Genomic DNA, 22472 nt, shown 5'->3' with positions numbered 1-22472 from the left:
CACATGAGCTTTTTATTTAATAATTTAACAGTGTTTCCTCTCTTCGTTGGAGATGGCAATTTACGCATCCTTTTAAAGTGTTTCCTATTAACAGAGTATATGTACACGTTTACACAAGTTCATTTCACACGATCTATAAGACATTTTATGAATAATTTATATCACAGCAAACAAAGTCTCATCAAACTGTCTCAATTTGCGTTTAAAAGAGTTTAAGTGACAAACTGCGCTATTATTTCCACTGTTTGCGAGCTCTTCTGATTTAATTTTCAAACTCTTAACACTGAAAAAACATCGTTCTCTTCTACCAATTTGAATAGTATTGATTTAAAACACGTTCTGATACATTTACAGATGTTTTTCCTCTCGTAAACGTGACAGGTCGAGATCTACATGACATTTCAGGGGTTTTCTAATGTCTCTGTGTACACCACATCTTACAGTTTATGTGCACGCACACAGAAATACATCACGCTCAGTGCCATGCTGCTATTGCAGAAGCTCTGACAGGTCACGTTACAGTGAGACTGGGTTCACAGGTGGGTAGTTTACTCTCGTATCATGCCATCAGCCGGAGAGAAGCCAGGCACCGAAACTTTTTCAGAGTCATAAGCAAACAGTGTAGATATTAAGTTTTTAGATATTAAAACGTCAGCATTCACTTTCTTGTTTAGAGTTAAATGAGAAGAACAATACCATTTGCGTCTCTATGGTTAATATAAACGCTAACAAACAGTTAGCTTAGTATAATAACTGAGCCATTGAACTATAAGTCAAAAATGTAGGTAGCTTTGTGCCCGATTAGTAAATGTTTTCCAGTTAGCTTAGCTTAGCACAAAGGCTGAAAACAACTGGAAACAGTGAGCCTGGCTCTGTGTGAAGAACCACCTCTAAAACTCACTGTAATTCACCAAAAATCAAGCTAGCTGTCTAGCTGTTTCCCCCAGTTTCCATGTTTAAGCTAAGCTAACTGCTAGCTCCGGAGCTAGCGTGAGAGGGTTTTGGTTTTAAATATTTACACACTAGCCTGGAAGCCAACCCAAATTTTCCCAAACTGGTCTGGAGTCGCTCCATTGGGAACTGAGAAGCTAAGAGTGATATTAATTGTCTCATCTAACTCTTGTCAAAAAAGTGAAGCAAACTTTCCCAAAGTATGTTACTGTTCTTTACAGTAATGCAACACACCAAAGGGAGTCTATAACATGGAGGCACAGTAACTGAATTCACATATGTTGCCGCGTGTACAGCCCTGCCATGAAACATCACCCAGCCGGCCTTCAATATGATATATCTTTATGGTGCAACCTCATTGTCACTGCAGTCACATTAACAGGGATGCATGTAAATTACATGATGCAAAACCTTCACAGCAGCAGTTGGAAGGACATCTCATATATTTGTGTGTTGCCGCCATGGGATATTAGAGCCAGGCTTTGTAGCTACCATTATGCATTTATATCATGATATGTATCAATACAAAGTGTCATCTCAAAACACTGTCCATTAAAGCAGCCTTAGATCTCATCTTAAGTCAAATCCCTGCATGCATACTCGGTTGATGTATGCGAACAGAAACATCCCTACTCATAGCATCGATTGACATTATTCATGTTCAATTATTAATGCTCCCTTTCTGTTAAACACATCACAGTGTTATGAGAAAATACAACGTTATTGCAGACTGAAACCTCCAGGGGATGTTGAGGGGAATTAAGCTAGGTGTCTGCGAAGACCAGAGAAATGGTGATGGATTATTATTCATAACGTGCAGCAGAGTAATATGAGATTGGAAATTCGGGGCACACGAAGCTCGACAGGCAATCACAAAGCCGTGAGATGTGTCTGACGCCGGAAAGTCAGCGGGGAGCCTCATAAGTCCCGAGTTTAATGAAGCAGTTCACAGGGATGTCGGTGCGATGTGAACGGATGCTTCGCAGTGATTTAGGCTTTGGTAGTGATATAATAAACACAGCTATCGTGAAATGGAAGATCATCAGCTGCCTCTGAATCAAAATATGTGTCGTGCTCATATCTTGAGGTTAAGGTTCAGGCGATCGCGAAAGGCAAATATAAAAAGTAAACCCAGGCAGAGAGCTCATCCCTATATGAGATGAGCCTTTCAGCGCTACATTAGTTGGATTATTACTTCTGAAAATTCAGTCTGATTACACTTGGTTAGCTAAGCGCCTCAGTCCAAACGTCGCCTTGAGCGTGCATAAAATGATATGTCAGTGTAGGATGTTTGCAGTGAGTGTTGTAATAACAAAAGGGGATGTGAGGGGGGATGCATACAGAGTGCACGGGCTGTCTGGTGGTGGCATCATGCACATGTGATGTTTGCTCATGAACAAAACCAAAAGCCCTCAGATCAGTCTAAAAATATATATATGTATATATATATATACATACACACATACAGTGGGGGAAAAAAGTATTTGATCCCCTGCTGAATTTGTAAGTTTGCCCACTTCCATAGAAATGATCAGACTCTGGTTTTTATGGTTGTTTACTGGTTATGGGTATAGACAGAATATCAATCGAAAATGCATAAAAAACACACAATCTAAAAGTTATAAATTGTTATGTATTTTATTAAGGGAAATAAGTATTTGATCCCCAACAATTCACTTAGAATTCAGGCTCCTACAGATTGGCTGGTGCGCATGTGGCACACAGCTATGCTCAGTCAACTAATTACCAATACTCCTGATCTTAACTCGTCATGTATATAAAGCACACCTGCTCTAAGAATCAGTTTCTTACATTCCAACTTCTACAGCACCATGGGCAAGACCAAAGAGCTGTCAAAAGATGTCAGGGACAAGATTGTAGACCTGCACAAGGCTGGTATAGGTTACAAAACCATCAGCAAAAGGCTTGGTGAGAAGGTGACAACTATTGGTGCCATTATTCGCAAGTGGAAGACCCATAAAAGGACCATCAACTGTCCTCGGTCTGGAGCTCCCCGCAAAATCTCGCCTCATGGAGTGAGGATGATGATGAGAAAGGTGAGGGAGCAGCCTAAAACAACACGGCAGGAGCTTGTTAATGATCTGGAAGCAGTTGGGACCTCCGTCACCAAGAAAACAGTTGGCAACACACTGCGCCGTTATGGATTGAACTCTTGCAGTGCCCGCAAGGTCCCCCTGCTCAAGAAGGCACATGTACAGGCCCGCCTTAAGTTTGCCAGTGAACATCTAAATGACTCAGAGAAGGCTTGGGAGAAAGTGCTGTGGTCTGACGAAACCAAAGTTGAGCTATTTGGCATTAACTCGACCCGCCGTGTTTGGAGGATGAAAAAACGTGAGTATGACCCAAAGAACACCATACCCACGGTTAAGCATGGAGGTGGAAACATCATGTTTTGGGGCTGTTTTTCAGCAAAGGGTACAGGGCAACTTCACCGCATTATGGGGCCAATGAATGCAGCCATGTACTGTAACATCTTGGACAAAAACCTTCTTTCCTCAGCAAGAACACTGAAGATGCCTCGTGGGTGGGTTTTCCAACATGACAATGACCCAAAACATACTGCCAGGACAACAAAGGAGTGGCTCAAGAAGAAGCATATTAAGGTCATGGAGTGGCCTAGTCAGTCTCCAGACCTTAACCCGATCGAAAACCTGTGGAGGGAGCTGAAGCTCCGAGTTTCCAAGAGGCAGCCAAGAAACTTGAAGGATTTAGAGACTGTCTGTAAAGATGAATGGGCCAAAATCCCTCCTGCGCTGTGTGCAAACCTGGTGACCAACTACAAGAAACGTCTCATCGCTGTGCTTGCCAACAAAGGTTTCTCTACAAAGTACTGACTTGTGTTGTGCTTGGGGATCAAATACTTATTTCCCTTAATAAAATACATAACAATTTATAACTTTTAGATTGTGTGTTTTTTATGCATTTTCGACTGATATTCTGTCTATACCCATAACCAGTAAACAACCATAAAAACCAGAGTCTGATCATTTCTATGGAAGTGGGCAAACTTACAAATTCAGCAGGGGATCAAATACTTATTTCCCCCACTGTATATATATATATATCCACTGTATTATCAGGCTCTTCCTTAAAAGGTTGTAGTTCCATATTTGAAGAAATGTGCTGTTTTTTCCGTTGTTGCTGAGAGTAGGATAAAAATATCGACATCCATCTCAAGTCTGTACAGAAAATATGAATCAGGACCCACAAGACAATTAGCTAAAATAGAATAAACAAAGAAAATGGGAGAATAGCTACCCCTGCTTTGTCCAAAGGCAACAAATGTCTTTGTTTTATCTGCACAAACAAAACAGAAATTGTGGTTTTACGGTTTTAAGATTTAAAGAAGTATACACACAGCCCCATAAAACCATACACTATCACTAGATTTCTATCTTTAGACAATATTATACATAAATCAGGTAGGTTTAATTGTGCATAAAAGCTGACTTTGTTCCCCTGAACAGAGCCAGGCTAATTATCCTCTGTGTTTGCAGTCTTCATGCTAAGCTAAGCTAAGCTAGTGGGTTACAGGGCTTCCCATTTACTGCACAGACATGAGACTGGCATCGCCTCTTTTATCTAGCATCAGACAAAGGAAGCAAAGAGATGTATTTCTCAAAATATCAAACTAACGCATTTCAACAAACCCCACATATTTTCTCTTAGCTCACGAGTTGTTGTGCTATTGTTGAAGTAACGTAAAGCTAGCGTTGTTTTTGCTTCTTTGTAAGCCTGTGGTCGGAGATGATTTCAGAGCATCTGGGAGGCTCGACCCAGGCTTCCATAAGCTCGTCTCCACGAGCCCGACTGTCGGACTGGCTAAAGGCCGACACCTCCTCTGATTTTTATAACAGGGCTGAAAAAAGGCTGCAACACCAGCTGAGCCTGCAGGCTTTTTGCAGACTGCATGGCGAGAGATTTTTCAGAGGAACTCAATTTTAGTTCAACTGATTTATTTATTTTTTTTTAACATGACTGGAAGACAATTTCTTCTTGTTCTTTAGCTACAGAGCATGGACACATTATTAATTCAGTATCTGTTCCACAGTTAAAGAACAAAGTACTTTTCAGTTTTCTTTACCCTCGCAAAAATCTGAGGAGACGTCAGCCGAAGAAACGCCACACACCGCAGCCCAGCCAGTGGAGACGAGGCATATTATTCATCCCTCTTGGCGGCTGCGTTCTGATTTCCATCCTGTGGCGAAACCCTCTGCAGTACCAACAGACCAGAGAAGGTCAAAGAGATCCCAACCCACCACAAGGTCATCTGGGCTTCTCCGAAAATCAGCTGGCCCAGGAAAGCCTACAGGAGGAGTGTGCAAAAGTTTAGACCAGAAAATCAACATTTTAACAGAGACAATTAGAACTATCAGACGTGGAGTTTAACAAGGAAGAAGAAGAAGAAAAAATCACAAGTTATTTCTGAATATAGTCCAGCCTATTCTCTAAAAATAAAGGAGCTTATGTAAGGGAGACAGGATGTAAGGTCACCCTGAAAGTAATTTCACTGAACGGCACTCTTGGCTCAGAGCACAAGAACTAATGCTAGAAATAAAAAAGAGACGAGGGAGTAGAACCGGGCCGCTACTTACGGAAGATACGAAGTTGGAGGCAGTGGTGGTCACAGTGGTTCGGGTGGAGGACGAGGAATACCTGAGTGCTTTGGCGAGGAAGGTCCACATCACAGCGTTGCAGGTGAAGAGCAGCCCGCCACACAGCAGCCTCAGAGGGATATGGAGCTGGAAAACCAGCAGCAGAAACTCATTAAAAGAACGGTCGGACAGACGGCGGAGACTATTTACATGAATCCAATCCCAGTTAGTGCCATCTGAGATTCCACCACACGTACTTACATTTGTGCACGCTTTACCTACACGGAAGCATAAATCTTGCTTTACAGCTGGATTTATGCGTTCGTGGAGGCAGATATTTGCAGAAACAACCACAAACAGCCTAACTTAAAAGCTCTGCAATCAGTGATGGATAATTGGTGGAAGAAGGAAAATTAGAGGTAGCACAAATCACAGTTACAGCCTACTATTATGAATGCTGTTTTAACAAGAAAGCAGCATTTTAATAGAGTAGCGGGTCACGCCTTCAGCTCATTAACTATTTGTGATTTTTTATGATGTAGTATGAACTAGCTTCAGTAAAATAAAACACAGAAAGGAAACAAACAAGTACCTAACACTAATTAATTGGAATACATTGTATTACTTTTATGACAGCCTGTAATATAGAAGTGGGACTGTTCTCACTGAAGATGGTTTATATACTCTGACAAAAGAGAAAACACACTGTAGAGCAATTCAATGCACCACCACCGAAATCTACAACCTCAGCAATCACACAGACACGTGACTGCACGTAAGGCTCCTTGTTTCGTCTTAAATCACATGTGCTCGCAATACAAAACGACATTTAAGTTGAACCTGAGCTAATATACCGAGAGCTTCTACTTCTAGATTTCGCATCCACCTGCATCTACTGTGACGCTTCCATCCTCTCAGGCTACACACAGCTGCCTGCAGATGTTTTGTGACATCACCGCATGACGTGTAGCGGACGGCGTGAAGGTCGTTCATAGAAACCTGACCCTTTTTGAGAAGGCTGCCAGCCTTTCTGTTCCAACAGGACACGCACCGAGCCAAGTTTCACGCCTTCAACACAGCGCGATAGCTCAACTCGTGCGAGCTGCGATGTCCTTCAGCACGCGGACAAGGCAGCAGCTGCACGGGGCTCCCCCGCGTGATGCTGCAAATGGTGCTGATGCTGAGGGAGTCGAGGAAGAGAGGAGAGGGGAGGATAGGAGAGGGGAGGCGGGCCGGGATCACCCCCTAACTTCCTCTGTGAGAAACCACCCCACACGCAGGCATGCACGTCGGCGCATGCATTAGTCACGGCCGGCCTCGCTGCGTTAATAATTCACTTCAACTGCGGAGATGCCTCACCCGGTCACACGCGGTAGTTTCGTCCGCTTGTCTAAATTTCCGCTGCTCTCCCCACGTCCGGAGTCCGGTTTCACAGACTCCCTTCAGGTAGTCGGCTCCGAGGGACAGTTTGGCCGACGACGACGCCACGGCCCCGAGGAAACCCGCCAGCAGTGCATAGAAAACTCCCGGGAACATGATGAAGACGGTGACAGCCGAGGCACATTATCCTCTAATCCATCCTTTTCTTACATGTCTGCTGCTGCCGGCCCGGGTCGAGCTGTCTGCATGGTTGTGCGTGCGTGTGTGTGTGTGTGTTGTCACTGAGCACGTTTTCCTGCAATTTCTACAGACAGCCGTCCGGTGGCAGTCACACAATACATGGTCAAGGTCCTGTGGCATTCTGGGTATTGTAGTCCCATGAATATTCCAACCTTGCATAAGTGAAAAGCATATAAAGTGAACTGAAACGAAACGACAATTTGAATCAGCTTATTAATTAGATATGCAATATACACCCAGGAATATAATGTTTTACAATATTTAGATTAAAACAGAGTGAGATTAACTTTTAAATGAAGTCCCCCCCCGAGCTATTATTAGTGGGTGGAGTAGGGGACAATCAATACTAATGTAATGTCCTTGAGTGTGGGTGGAGAGCTCCGTATGACTCCACTTTATCCAAGACTACTTGAACTGCAGGGACGGACCTCTGTTTCCCCTCGGCATACTGATGAGCTGCACTGATGCTCATTACATTAAAGCACGCTGGGGATAAGTTAAATAGACAGGAGGAGTTTGTGTGTGTTGGTCACACATGATCCTTCCGTGCCCTTTATTGGGAGATGGGTCCTGTCAGACCGGCGGAGCCAGAACAAGACTGAATTATTCTCCTAATTAGAGGTAGAAAGTGCAGTCAGCGTCTTCAGCGTAGAAGTCCGTAATGAGAGTATTTATCAGAGCGGCGTTGTAATGAAGACGGGGGACGTCCATCTCTTTATCAGACTCTGCGGCTGAATTTTGTTTGCAGGCAGAGCGGACAATGAAGAGTGAATGGCGGCAGCATTGCAACTGACTTAAAAACGTATTAAAGGGACGAGCATTAATCACTGCCACATACCAAAGCATTAAAGCCCACAATAGTCCGCAGTGCACGTCCCCGTGGGCCTTCTTTCCAAGAGACAAGATTCAATATGGTAAAAGACAAACAAAACACGAGTAAAGATACAATTAAATTATTTTTAGATGAAAACATTTTGCTTTTACAAATGATTGATTGCAGTAACTAAAAACAAATTTTGCACTTATTTGGGATAATCAGGTCAAAACAGCAGGATAAATAACCCAATTGAAGAAAGACGCTTTTGATTAAGGTAGTTTATCTAGCTTTATATGACATATACATTGTAAGAGAAAATAATAAATTAAACACAAATTAATTTGTTTATACAGATACCACACCCAGTCTAAAGAATGAGCAGATGACTGCTAAGCTAGGCTAGTAGAGGCTATGCTAGCTAAGCCTACAACTGTAATTTCTGATCAGAGGAAGCTTCTGTATTATAAGATAAGAAACTTAAATTAGAAGTTTCTTATAAAACATTACAAAATCATTACAAAGAGGAAACCATAAAAAGGGAGGGAAATGATAACTAACTTATCTTTAGCAGAGGCTAGCTGTCACTTTGTTAGCCGTAATCTGCCTGGCGAGCTTTATGTTTTATTTATTTACTTATTTTTGTCTTTCAAATTATTTTTGGCCCCTTCAAACAATCTGCAAACACTACCTACTTTTACTCAAACTAAACAAAACATTTTGGTGAACATGATATCTAACGTTGGCTAATTTGCTTTACTTATATTTCTATATAGATATATTCAACAAATAAACTGCGATGTGCTATCGTAGGTTAAGATAAGACAATACTTTATCGATCCCTGGCATTAATTCACAAACCACCCTCCACAGTAACTGGGTAGCCTAAGAAAAAGTCATTAATTTTATTTAATGGGATTTTCCCACATGTTTCTACGACATGACTCACGGCCTGCAACATAAGGCTTAGACAGTCCACATGAGTTTACAAAAATATGGGTTTAATACATCAAAAAGGCAGAAAGTAGGCAGCACTACTAAACACGATGTGCTTGAGCTTTATCTTGATGAAGGCAGTCAAGTTCATGTACCTCTATTTGTCTGGTACGAACATTTGCTCTGGTCCTTCAAAGCCAGTGGGGATGCAGAAGTGTTTATCCTGACATTTGCACTGCTTCAGGCTTTCGATCTCGCATTACCTAGTGTGTTTAACCCTCAGGCATCAGTTTAATTTACTACCCTCTTGAGTCATTAAGGCCAAAAACGCCCATTTCCAGATACTGCTTGAAAAACTGATTAAAGATTTTTTTTCTGCTTTTTTTTCAGAATAAATCTCTTAAACCACTTTAGCGCTTTACAAAACTACCAACAATTCAACCATTTTGAGGATTTTCAACCTTAAATTTTGTGCTTGTGTTTTTGAACGTAGCTCAGTCATTCAGTCAGTGTTCTGTTGACTTATTAGATTTATTTATTTATTTTTATTTCAAACTTTATGTAGATAGAGACGTTGTTACAAGAAATTGCCCCACAGTCAAATACATGGCTGGATGAAGATGAAAAAAACGACCTAATGGAGTAAAATGTCTCTATCCATGAGGGTTAAATGCAGTGGTGTAAAATAAAAAAAAAAAATATTTGTTCCTGTTTAGGAACAAATTTAAATATAAGACAAAGAAAACACAAGTAAACACAAAAGGTTTTTATTATTAAGGAGGAAAAAAAATCCAAATCTACATGGCCTTGTGTGAAAAAGTGTTAAAACTTAACTGTGGTTTATCAAACCTAATTTGTTTCAGTTCCTCTAACCACATCCAGGCCTGATTAAGAAATCTATCAAGAAATCACTTCAATAGGACCCGTCTGACAAAGTGAAGTAGACCAAAAGATCCTCAAAAGCTAGACGCCATGCCAAGATCCACAGAAACTCAGGGACAAATGAGAAAGAACGTAATTGAGATCTATGAGTCTGGGAAGGGTTATAAGGCCATTTCTAAAGCTTTGGGATTCCAGCGAACCACACTCAGAGCCATTATCCACAAATGGTGAAAACACAGAACAGCCGTGAACCTTCCCAGGAGCGGCCGGCCGAGCATAAATTACTCCCAAAAGAACAGACGACGACTCATCCGAGATGTCACAAAAGACCCCACAAGAACATCCAAGGAACTGCAGGCCTCACTTGCCTTAATAATGCAAACATTCATTTAAAACTGTATTTTGGGTTTACTTGTTGTATTCAAACGTGTTAAGATTATCTGAAACATTTTAGTGTTACAAACATGCAAAAAAAACAAAAAAATGAAATCAGGAAGGCGGATCCGCACTTTTTTACACCGCTGTAGTTGTCTGACTCTGCAGCGCACAGTCCTGACATTTTATTTTGGTTTTGTGTCTGCGCAGATTATCTGAGCTCCTCCTTCAAAAATAACTTGACATAATTGCATCAGCCAGCAGATGTCTCTAGTGTGCTTCAGAGCCGGAGACGCGTCCACACCACACCACCTGCCGTGGAGACGGTCTAAATCGGTACCTGCGGCCTGCAGATAGTTGGTTTGTGGCGACAATTAGTGTGAAACACAATCTGTTTTTCCTGCTGATGCTTTGGATGACTTGTTGCTACAGCTCCATATGGCTTTTCCATCTTGACATTTGCAAGCAATAAAAATTTAATTAGTCCATAAAGAAGCCATAATAGTATAATCACTGCTTTTAATGCATTTGTGCGCCAGGTTATAGTCTGAAGTGATTTAACTGAGAGGGAGTTCTTAGGCACGACAACAAGGAAGGTAATATAATGTGTGTGTTCGTATGGAAGCGGATACTAGAGGGGCAAGGAAATGGTAGAGGAGCAGTAAGGTGTCCTCTGCTGTGATCTCAGTGAAACAAGCTCCAGGGAAACGTTCGTCCTCCACCCGTCATATTTTGACACCGCTATCTGTAAATCCTAAAAATCAAGGGGAGCTGTTACCTTCTCCTCACTCCGAGTTTCCGGCCTGAAGCTCCTCTGACAAACACAAGTGTCAAGTTAAAGCACTAATTGGGGTCCTGCTACTGCTATTCAATTGGGCGATAATTGAGCCCACAGAGAGCTTTAATGACACTTTTGCTTAAGGTCTGTCGCTGGCTTCTTGTATTTTTTTGTCCACCTTTTGTTCCTTTGCTCCTCCAAGGTGATATAACGATGGGGGAAAAAAAGCTATTCTTAAAGCAAAGGGTTCATTAGCGGAATGACTCTGACCTTTAACTCTGTCAGTCACTCGAAGACAAAAATAGATTTTGACAAAATACAAATCAGAAAGAAATGTCGAGCGGTCCAGGTGCACTGATACACTGGGGGAAATGAAAGTTTTGGCCATTATTTTTAGCATGCACTTCTAGACCATAACATTTTAAAAAAAAACAAAAAACAAAACAAAAAAACAGTTTTGTTTATATAGTCCAAATAAAAGTACTCTCAAGGCAGTTGTCACACAGATCCTAAAACCCCCCAGAGCAATCACTAAGGCAGCCGTGGCTTTTAACAAGCCGAAGGCAGCTCATAGGGGGTTCCACCCGCTTGATACTGGCGAACAGAGAATTAGAAGAAAGCAGAAATAATACCTACACACCGCTGTCTTGTTCCCAGTTATTTTTTTAGCTCTGAGTCTACACAGAAACATAAAAGAACAAGAAACAAATTTCAGGTTCTTTTTTTTTTTTTTTTTTAGCAGCAACCAATTACATGATATTTTAAATGCTCTTTGGCAGCGTTCAACGTTTATCAGGCCAAGGACTCCCAAACTGATGGAGAGATTAAGTAGCCTACTATTTTGTGTTCTATATTAAACTCAGCCTAGTGCTATATAAATATACATTATTGTTATAATTTTGTATTCAATATTAAGAAATCCCTTATGCGTTTACTAAAATATGTTGGATACACGTTAAGGTGTATTTAAGGAAATTTAAATTTGTGGGGGTAAATTAAATTACCACTTATTGGCTTGATCGGGACAAACAGAAACATTTTAACCAGCAGCAAATGAAAATAGGTCAGGTCACAAACACAGTCGATCGTATCCTACGCGCGTGTCTTTAAAATATTTAGACGAAGATGACACGAAGACGAGTTTGCAGTGAGGTGCCTTTAACTCTTTAAGACCTGGACATAAAGACCTGCGCATAAAAAAGTTTGCGGTATTTGAATTACCGTAGCTCACCGCTGGGCAAATTTAAAAGTGTGGCTGAACGCTGGGAAGTTGCCATTACGGCAATTATGACGCACTGCTGATGTCGGCTGCAGGTTGGGGAGTGATGCCAAACCGGGAACAGAGAGTTGTTTGCAGGAATTTGTTGGTCAAAACGAAGTTAGTTAGACCTTTAAGATGTCACAGTGTTCAGTCACACTTTGAGTTTTGTCAATAGAGCAGACCACCGTGAGTTACGGTAATTCAAATGTGTTTTAACTCATCACCAGGGATAAGTTCAAGCTTCAAAGGGTTAAATGGTGATCCATTCACTTACAAATTATTATAGTTAAATTTCAACTGAAATAAATCTAATTGAACCAAACAAACTCATTTAAATCAGCGATGAATGAAAATGCCTTGGCCTTATTTTAACTTCACACTTTGCTATGACAGGATTTTGGCTCAATATAATGTATGTGGCTGAGTTTACGATCCTTTAAAAAGCTGTAATACTTTTATCTTGGTATTTCTTAACTGTTACTCTTACAGAGGTGTCCCGACCTTCTAATACCACCTCCACATTCATCTTCAGCCATCACACAGCCATAAACATGCCTCTATGAATATGCATGACCTAATCTTTCAGCGAGAAGAAATTTACAGTAAAATATGCACTCAGAGGTGAACACACACACCAGAAAATGCCCCTCCTGAGCTCTCAGCTTCTGTCTCCAGTATCCGTCTATCTTACAAACACACACAGCTAACCTTGTCAGTGTACAGGGTCAATAGCTGCTTCAGTCCATTAAGTGGTTATTGGAGAGGTTGCCGGTCTTTGTGAATAATGCAGGCTGTTGTGCAAACATATGCAAACTTCTGGCAGGTCTAGCGTCACCACATGTTATTTATACGGGCTGCACTCACTCATACACGGAAATACAGTCAGACCCGATGTGACCTGACACAGTTTTAGGATTATATTTGAGTAAAACCAAAAGTTTTACTAGTAACTTAATTTGCACGTCAATTTAGCCTCATTGCAGATAGAAACTTTTCATGGCGTCATCTTGGCGGCGAGCTGACTTTCCAATGAGCAGATAAAATGCTCCCCAACCAAACAGGCTCCACGATAATCTCAGTTCCCTCGGTTGCCTGGAACAATTAGACAAGGTGAAATGCTAATCTGGTCCAGCTGCTCTTTGCAGATGCAACGTCAGCAAAGCAGAAACAAATCAACTGTGGCGTCTTTTTGCTCTGTAAATTATTACCGTGTCTGCTTGTGTTTTGGACTTTCAGTCTGCTGAGGCATAGGTGCGCAGGGATATGTAGCTCTCTCGTATATATCTCTGGGACAAGGACAGGCAGTCTAACACAGACGAGCGCTGATAAGACCGCTGCTGAAATGCACTATTTCTTATTCAAATGCTGAACTAAACCCTGCCGCTCAGGAGATTTCCCAGTAACCTTTCAAAATGTGCACAGGCTAAACAATGATCGTTTGTTCAGACAAACTGTATCAACGGATTTGATTCTCCGCCCCCGTCGCTCACTGGAGTCGCCTGTGAGACACCGGGATCCGTGAAAAGCTGTGGCATATGTTGGGGGAAATAAAAACATTAGAGCTGAGAGATGAAGACGCGTGCTGAGGAAGGACTTCTTCGCTTTATCTTTAAAGCTGAGTCGTGGGCTTTTTCTCCGCTGAGCCTTGCAATCAGTCATCATCATCATCATCTTCTGAAAGGCTTTCAGAGATCTAAATGTCAAACGTGGAGGACGTCAGCATGCTTTGATGCATAGTGAAGTGTGCTGCCGCCACTTCTTAAAATATGCAAATGAAACCACTTTAAAATCTATGTGGACACCTTTCCCCGCGAGTGTTAATTGTCTCATTCCAAAACCACCGGCAGTTTATTCCTAAGTTTTGGAGCCTGGCTTGAAGTCGCCGTTCCAGTTCATTGTGGAGGTGGAGAATGACCACGCTGAGAAAACCTCTTCTTTGCGCACCTGGCTCTGAGTAATTGACACGCTGAGGCAAGAAACACAAAGCGCATAATGTAATGAAACATCCTTGCCTGGCATTTTGTGAGCTTGTATGACTGAGTCTGCAACTGTGGGAGTTACAGACTCAGTCATACAACAGTTAGCTTAGCTTAACATAAAAACAGAGGATGACATCAGTGTTCTCATCAAACATTCAGCACAAAAACAAGACATTTTACTTCCAAAAATGTCCAAAATGCAGTGCAGTGACAACTATACAAAACTGTATGAATTAAAAAGACATGTGTGCGTGTACACATAGTGTATTTGTTCTGTACACGAGCAGATAAAATATGCACAAAATGTTTTAAAATGCCTGTGCACGCACCATGCTGCCATTTTACATTTAACACTTCACATAATCAGTATTTTTTATGCATACTCGGAAGATAGTCACGAATATAAATGTAAATTTTTCATATAATTTATCCTGAATTCATGATGCGCTTGTAAACATGGATTATTGGTAACAATAAATGTGCTTAACCTCTGTTTTCATCTGAATTCTGCTCATGTAAATCTCCTAAAAACCCGTGTGAAAAGCAAAGAAACACACTCACATCCACTCTCAAACAAGAATGAGGTTCTTAGTTCCTAAACAGCTGACATTTGAGAGCTGTTAGACTTTAAAGTATCTCTTTCCAGGCCGTAATAGCTCCGGTGCTGGGAGCCGAATGCGAGGTGGAAGATGACGAGGGGCCCGCCTCGGGCGGCCTAAGCTGCCATAAATCCGACCGGGCTGATGCGGGACTGCAGCTGGAGGAGATTGGTGCGATGTCGGTGACTAGCCGGGGACACATGTTGAATCACAGCTCTGGGGAATGAGCTGTTTCATGTTTTACAGTGCTGAGGTGAGGAAACATTTATCTGCTGTGTCGGTATCACGATGGTGAAGAGGTGATGATTGGTTTAAATAGCTTATACCATGGATGATAGATGTGGTGACGAGGACCGAGGTGTGGAGGAGACCAAGGAGGAAGATGAAGATGAGGAGAATGGTTAAAGTATGGTGAAGTGAAATCAATACTATAGCAAACATAGGAAGATCAGTCGTTTTAGAATATAATAAATCTACAGGTTAATTTTGTGTTTATTATGTTGCAGCTGCTAGATGTCGGACTAATTTTAACTACTATAAATGTACTGTAGGGAATTTAAACATGTAATAATGCATCATAAAGTTATGTTTTGCACATTTTAATGTGGTAGAGTAAAAACTATAATCAGTTCCTAGACAAATAGTCGGCATCTTTACCAGCTAATGATCCAAAACATAGAAATCAAACATTATTTGTCCATTGGCAAAGCTAAAGTTAGCATTACACTACGCACTGCAATAACCATTTTTCATAAACAACAACAACAACAACAACTTTATTCTGTAATTCTGTGAGGGTTCAAAAAATGACCACAGAAGACCGTATTTGATTAATGTGGCTGTAATGAAAGGTCCACTTTGTCAAGTGAAAAGATTTTGAAGATGACAAAAAAAAGAGAAAATGAGATTGAAAAAAAATGTCTGTCCCATAGTTGGCAAGCCTGGCTGTATTTCAAATTAGCAGACCTATTTTAAAAATGATGGAGAAAACTCTGTTTGGATAAATTACAATGCATAAACCTGCCATCAAACTCCAGGATTTCTAACACTGACAGCAAACGTGTCACGACTAGCCAAATAAGACCTAGATTTAGCTCGATGGTGTAACTGATATTTGATTAAACAAACAGCTCTAGTAAAACTTAGTCAGTTTTTGCATAATCGCTACATTTATGAAATGCACCAGACTTAGTAGACACACACTTGTCAGTACTAACTGAGTAGCACATGTAGAAGAGTCATAAGTTAGCTTAGCTTTATCAAGGCGGTGTGTCTTATTATTATTATCATCACTGTGTAATCTAGTATTTACCCCAAGAAAAACTGAGGCACCAAACTTACTGCTAATTCTTCTACAATCTACAAATTTAATTTTAATAATACCCGTGTGTTAGCCAAGCTACCATGACCTCTCATAATGAAATGCAGGTGACCCAAGCTTGACTCACAGCCCATTCTCTTAACAAACCATTGACTCTCTGTTGCCCAGGGATGTTTTTTTTTTCCAACTCTCCTGCATTGATCCAAGCTTTGTGGCTGCCTCTGCTGACAAGCAGCAGAATCTATCTGCGCTCTGTTAAGTGTCCTGTGGAGATTCATCGGGCATGCCTTCGATTTCTCAGCGCAACCTTAGCCTCTTTGTAATCGCCTACAATGTTCCTTGGTCCTGATCTTCATTAACGCCTCCTTTTCATCCTGGTTGTCATGGTTATGATTGTGGGAGTGCATGTGTGAGTAGGTTACATAACACTTAGGGTAAAGATGTACCCAAGAGTCTTTCTGAAATGTTGCCAAACAGTTGATGTCTTAAGTTTCTTTCACCATATCTGGCGGTTATTTGCTCTTATGATTCTTTTGTCTAGTCTTTAACCCTTTTTCTCTTCATGCTAGCTAAAATCTGTCTGTTTGTTGATCTGAGGACTAATGGATAAATTTGATTTTGACTAAATTGTCTTGGTTGAACTGTCAAAACGTTTGGTTCAGACATTTACAAGCCCCTCAGAATAAAGTGTAACAGCTCTAATCTGATCTAATTAGCAAACGTTAGCATGCTAACATATGAAACTGTGATATTAGCATTTAGCACAAAGCGCTTTTTATCCATTTGTGCTACAAGTGCAAGCATGGTCTCCAACTCATGGACTGTGAAAACACCAAGGGCAGAAATGGAAATGGAAGTTTTATAGCTTTGTCAATGTCAAATATAAATAGCCTACAGGTAAATGTCACAGTGTATTCATGGCTAGTCAAACCAGTTTTGGATCCACGGCACATTGAAACTTTCCTTTCACCAACGTAAAAACCCAACGTCCAACGTGTCCCATGTTTTCAGTTTTCAGTGACAGTGTTTGGTAATTTGATGAAACACAACTTTATCTAATACTAAATGAATGTTATTCAAAGTTGGTAGGAACTTAAATGTTCTTGTGAAGCACATTTCTGAATGAAAACTGGCATTATGGACTATCAGGAATTATTAGGGATTATCCAAACCATTTTTTAAATGTAGGATCAAATTTTAAATGAGGAAATCTACCTAAGACTTGTGGAGCTTGTGGTTATCCAGCCGTACCTCTACAGAAACATGTGTAAGTAATGTGCTGCAGTTCCTTACAGATTTCATTTAAAAAAAAAGAAAAAGAAAAATCACCCCTGACAGGTTTGGCGCCTTGAAGGGAACACATTTCCTCCAGACTGATGTCTAAAAGATAACTCAACTGAAACTGCGCTATAACTTTCAAGGAAATGAAGATCAGAAGCTAATAAATGCACCTTGAAACATATCTGAGGCTGCTGCTTGGTGGACCGCTGCTGTTAAAAGCTTTCATCTGCAGCCAGAGAAGACGTTTGTGGTGGAAATGGCTAAACTGAACTAACAGTTGATCAAAATAATGTAAAAGACATTGATCTCTTTAATTTAACGTTGTTGCTCCCGATGACTTTTTAGAATATCGCTGTTTGTACTCTTACACCAATATGTTTATATTCTGATACTGTGCATTTGGGGTGATTTATACTAGTTCAGATCATTATTATTATTATTTAGAACTTTTTCTCTATGTGCTGCACATTTCCTTGTGAAAACTGACTACAATCGCCTTTTCGGGTCGATCTGCATATTTCCAACATATTTCCACACTAAGGTCGTATCCAGGTTGGTTTTGGATGGACTCTTGTTGACGAGTCATGGCCATGTGGCTTTGTGTCACTGGCTGGTTTCAAATCAAATCAAATTAAATCAAATCAAATCAAATCAAATCAAATCAAGCATTATTGTCATTTTGACATACATGCAGCAGAATGAAAGGGAGTTTATTTATTTCTTTTATTAGTGACTTTTATTAGTGACCCATTGACCTTTTTCTTTTCTTTCCTATGCCTTTCTGGGAGGGTTTTTCTTCATGCATCATCACTGTAATCTTGCTGCAGTTGTAGTTTCCCATAAAACAAGCCCTTGTGTATCTGCCGAAAACATGAGTCATCCGAGGCTTTTCTTGCCCCCTTTTTTCTTTTTTTATATATCCTCACTGCTTCGGTTATGATGTGGTGTATGATAGGATTGCGTTGTAATATCCGGGGGCTGGTCCAGAGTGGAGTGGGAGTGTCTGTGGACTCCGCTCTCCCTCCTACAGGAGACTCACACACTGCCACACCGCCGCGCACTGCAGAGGAGAGAGCAGGAGTCAGACACCACCGGGGAATATGTCAGCTTTCTCACGCACCGAGGGACGATTCCGACACCGGCGCAGCGCAGCCGATGCATACCCCCTGCCTCTGCTTTAGTTCCTCACTGACACATCGCTCCGTTTATCACTTATGCTCTGGTGAGATCTTCTCTATTGCTGCTGCTGCTGCTGCTGCTGCTCCTGCTCCCGGTCCATCCATATCCCCTCCTCCCGTCTCTTCCTGCTCCTCCTCCTCCACCTCCTCCTCCTCCACCTCCTCCTGCTCTCCGCCGTCCCGTCGCCAGGATGGACAAGGCGCTCTGCGGTCCGCATCCCGGGATCAACAAATCCAACTCTTCCTCCGCGGACATGCGCGGGGGCTCGTCGTCGTCGAGGAAGCCAGGCGGCCGGACCGGGTCGCAGAGCCCGGGCTCCAGCTCCCTGGGCGGCTCGACCGGGGCAGGAGGCAGCCGGGGATCCGTGCTGCTGGGGAACAGCATGAATCTGCAGCAGCAGCAGCAGCAACATGCGCGCAAGAGGCAGCTGGAAGGAGTGCTCAGCAAATACACCAACCTGATCCAGGGCTGGCAGAACAGGTAAAGACACGCGGCTGGAAGGAGGGGTAGAGGGGGGGAGCTGCTCGTGGCTGACACGGTTCACTCTCGGTTCGGGCTCCGTGTTGTTATTTGCCCCGTCCACGTTGCACTTTTACCACCACGTCACTGTGGAGGGAAGGAGGAGGAGGAGGAGGAGGAGGAGGAGGTGAGGGGGATTTAAATCAAACAAGCTTGTTGTACTGTAGGCCCGTTAATGAACCAGTTCGTGCACCGTTATTAAGTAAACACAGGCTAATGAGTGCAAATGAGGTTACAGAATGAACAGGAGGCAGCGGTTTGCGTAAAATCCAGCGGTCGGAAGTGTTGACACGTTGAACAGCTGTGTATTTTTGTTGCATTTGGAGCTGAAGATGCAGGTATTTGGGGTGTTAAAGTAATTTCTCGAGCAAAGGTTCCAGGAAAAACTCCTGTTTTTGTTGATAAACTAAATGCATTTAGGGTTTTGACTGATGATTAGAAACCGATCTGGTGTGCTGGGAAATATTTTTTGTTTTGCTATTTTGGGTCATTTTTATAGACTTAATAATTAACCAGATAACAGCATTCAAAGCTAAACTGAGCTGAATGAAACTCAGGAACTGCTGAATTCCCCTAAAGGATTAATCATTTATCAAAACTTTTTTGTTATCTGATAAATAACAACTTAAATGAATCACTGCAGCTTTTAAGGTATTGCTCACAATCTTTTAACAATGATTAAAATGACCCTGTTAAGAAATATGCTAAAAATCAGTTTGTCAGGCCAAATTCTCAAATTAACAACGCATTGTGTAAGGTATTAGAGTAAAACTGCAGCTGACAATTATTTTCATTATTGATTAACCTGGTGTTTGCTTTTTGATGAACCCTTTGACCTATGAGATGTCAGAAAACAGTCCAGTTCACAGCCTCTTAAAGCTCCAAACTGACATTTTGAAATAAATTCTCCCTTAAATATATTAGCTGATTGTGGTTCTCGTTTCCTTTGAATATCCGAGGCACTGCAGCCACTCTCCTAATGAAGCACAGAACATCTCGGCAACAACTGTAGGGATCACAGCGGTGCATTATCGTGCGACTGTACCTCATGCAGCATTTATGGGTTCACCGCCTGATTTACTCAACTCAGGCGCAGACGAGCACTGAGAGAGTTTGTATGAGGAGCTGCGAGTGAGTTTTTTTTTTTTGTAAATTGCTGCTCGAGCCTGCAATCGCCGTGCTTGCGAGCCACATGTGAAACATCTGGTTGTTGTTTTTAAGAGGAACAGAGAGCATTTTTTCTCGTGAATTTCTTGCCCAACAGTTAATGTGAACGAGGCACATGAATTATTTCTGTTCTGCAGCTCCACCTCTGTGATTTGGTAATGAAATTAGCTCTTCTTCTTTTTTCTTTTCTTTTTTTTTTTTTTTTAAACCGCACACAAAAATAACTGGCGCGCATTGTGTGGCTGTAGCAGTGCTGCAGAGAAGAGGGAAGCTGAGGCTGTGTGGCAGTGTGGCAGTGTGTATGATCTGGGCTGGGTGCCAGTGTATGTGAGAGGGGTGGGGTATAGGGAGGTGGAGGAGGAGGTGGTGGTGGTGGTGCGCTCCTATTAAACTGATGCACAGAACTTCATCTTGATGCAAGTGCATAGAAATACCTGCAGGAAAAAAAAAAGAGAAGACATTGAAGAGAGATGAAAGTGACACGATGTTTATTGCAATAAATCTAAGTCGTGTCTTGTGTTCTTGTGGGATTTGTCATGTGTCGCCTTGAACCCACATATGACAGGGTATCATGTGCGGGGTTGTGCGGATTATGAGATGTTATCACGAAAGGGATTAAGAGACCGGTTTGCTCTTTACCGTGATGATACCTTTCCTGTTTCAATTTGCCGAGAGGTCTGGCTTTGAATGAGAGGTTCCTTTCAGCTCGTTGACCTCAGCCGGCGCCGCGGCCTTGAGCCTCCTGAACCTGAGAGGCCATTCAGTATCTGCAATCAGATCCAGATACTTCTTCGTTTCTTCTTTCCGTTCCCTTTGGAAGGAAGTAAAAAAGAGTTCACTAATCAGGTTTGACTTTGCTCTGGTTGTTTCACGTACACTGCGCAGGTAGGATGTGACTAATCGAAGCTTTGATGTTTATCTGTACCTGAAATGAAGTTAGACTGGTGTACGTCCACTGAGATGATTCATGGAGTCGTTTTATTTGTATGCTGTGCAAGGCCGACGTGTCACACACAAATCCAGGGAAACTGACTAAAAGCTGCTCATCATGTGGATAATTTTATGCCAGAGGGACAAATGGTTTTAATATGAGTCAATAAAAGCCCCTTTAACCTCCTGAGACCTGAGCTTTTATTTGGCCTGCAGTTTTAATTTCTCCAATGTATTTGGGATCAGTAGGACTTAAGAAGTATAAAAACTAAGCATCATCTTTGAACAGGACGTAGTAGTTGTTAAAAAAATTGATGTCCTCATATGTGGACACTGGGATTCTTTCATTATTTATATTATAATAAAGTCACTAATGTGTGACAAAATGTAAAACTATTTATTTTAATACATGAACATGGCTTTGCAAAGACAGAATTGTGAACAATGAAGTCCCATCGTCCTCAAACGAGTACTTGCTTTTAATATAATAATATTGTAAATAAATAAGTTTTAACCCTTGCTGCCACTAGATGGCAGACTAAAGCGTCCACTAATGAGGACAACGTCCCCATATGAGGACCCAGGGTCTCAGGAGGTTAAAGCTTTCCTTTTAGGTTGGGTGATTTAATTTTTTTTTTTCACTAAATGTAACCTAAAACGGTTTAGATTTTATATAACTAGAGTCTGATTGAGAATTAAAGCCACAACACAATCGTTTTTAGCCTTATAAATAACATAAATCCCCCAAACGGCAGAAGAGACATGACTAATTTTGACATTTACCAATGTTTTTGAAATAACACTCACTGCTCAACTGTTCACGGGGTCCTTTGTTGTTTTATAATCTCAGTAGCTGACATGTCCGGACCGCAGACAGTTTGTTTTGACTTTTATCTTAAATTTGTGGACAACAGACTGTGCTCACTGACAGTTACTGTCAGAAGTGTACATGAGACCAGTTTGTTCTGAATGAAGTTCCTCCCGAAAGCTTGGAGATCACGACCATTATTTCTTGTTTTTACATCAGGAAAGACGAAGTCTCTTGGATTTCCTAAATTCTTGAGCTACCCTTGCAATCTTTCACAGATTAGAGAACTTCCCAAATCCTCTTTACCCTCACTGACATGAAATGAGGCCAATTAACGTAATTATTTGTGAGATGCTGTTAGACTCATCCAGTCTTTCTTGAAACTTTTCAAATGGTGTTTCTGGAAGGAAAAAAAATTCCAAAATCCAACATTAAGTTTGCTGTCTTTGTACTGTT

At 41.5% G+C, this 22472-nt stretch overlaps 2 protein-coding genes across 2 annotated transcripts in view; one reads left to right on the top strand and one right to left on the bottom strand.

Moving 5' to 3' along the window:
• Window positions 1-4043: 4043 nt before the first annotated feature.
• Window positions 4044-7256, bottom strand: LOC125020535 (transmembrane protein 42). The gene is made up of 3 exons (XM_047605923.1): window positions 6927-7256; window positions 5568-5714; window positions 4044-5278 (listed from the first exon to the last, which is right to left on the bottom strand). Exons 1-3 carry the CDS (start codon window positions 7101-7103, stop codon window positions 5132-5134), a joined length of 471 nt encoding a protein of 156 aa, XP_047461879.1. The 5' UTR covers window positions 7104-7256; the 3' UTR covers window positions 4044-5131.
• A 10872-nt stretch (window positions 7257-18128) lies between these two features.
• LOC125020161 (oxysterol-binding protein-related protein 10) overlaps window positions 18129-22472 on the top strand; it is a 76635-nt gene continuing 72291 nt past the window's right edge. The window contains exon 1 of the mRNA XM_047605455.1: window positions 18129-19072. Within this exon, the coding sequence (XP_047461411.1) occupies window positions 18783-19072 (290 nt within the window). The 5' untranslated portion in view covers window positions 18129-18782. The remainder of the gene's footprint in view (window positions 19073-22472) is intronic.

The sequence above is a fragment of the Mugil cephalus genome, chromosome 14, assembly GCF_022458985.1.
Source record: "Mugil cephalus isolate CIBA_MC_2020 chromosome 14, CIBA_Mcephalus_1.1, whole genome shotgun sequence".
NCBI classification, from domain to species: Eukaryota; Metazoa; Chordata; class Actinopteri; order Mugiliformes; family Mugilidae; genus Mugil; species Mugil cephalus.
Note: the sequence above shows the minus strand (reverse complement) of the source record. Positions and strands in the feature narration are given on the sequence as shown.

Coding starts and splice junctions, on each gene's coding strand:
- LOC125020535 (XM_047605923.1), bottom strand. CDS start 7,103: ATGTTCCCGGGAGTTTTCTATGCACTGCTGGCGGGTTTCCTCGGGGCC. Junction 5,715..6,926: donor AAACTACCGCGTGTGACCGG/GTGAGGCATCTC, acceptor CTGGTTTTCCAG/CTCCATATCCCTCTGAGGCT. Junction 5,279..5,567: donor CCTCCAACTTCGTATCTTCC/GTAAGTAGCGGC, acceptor CTCCTCCTGTAG/GCTTTCCTGGGCCAGCTGAT.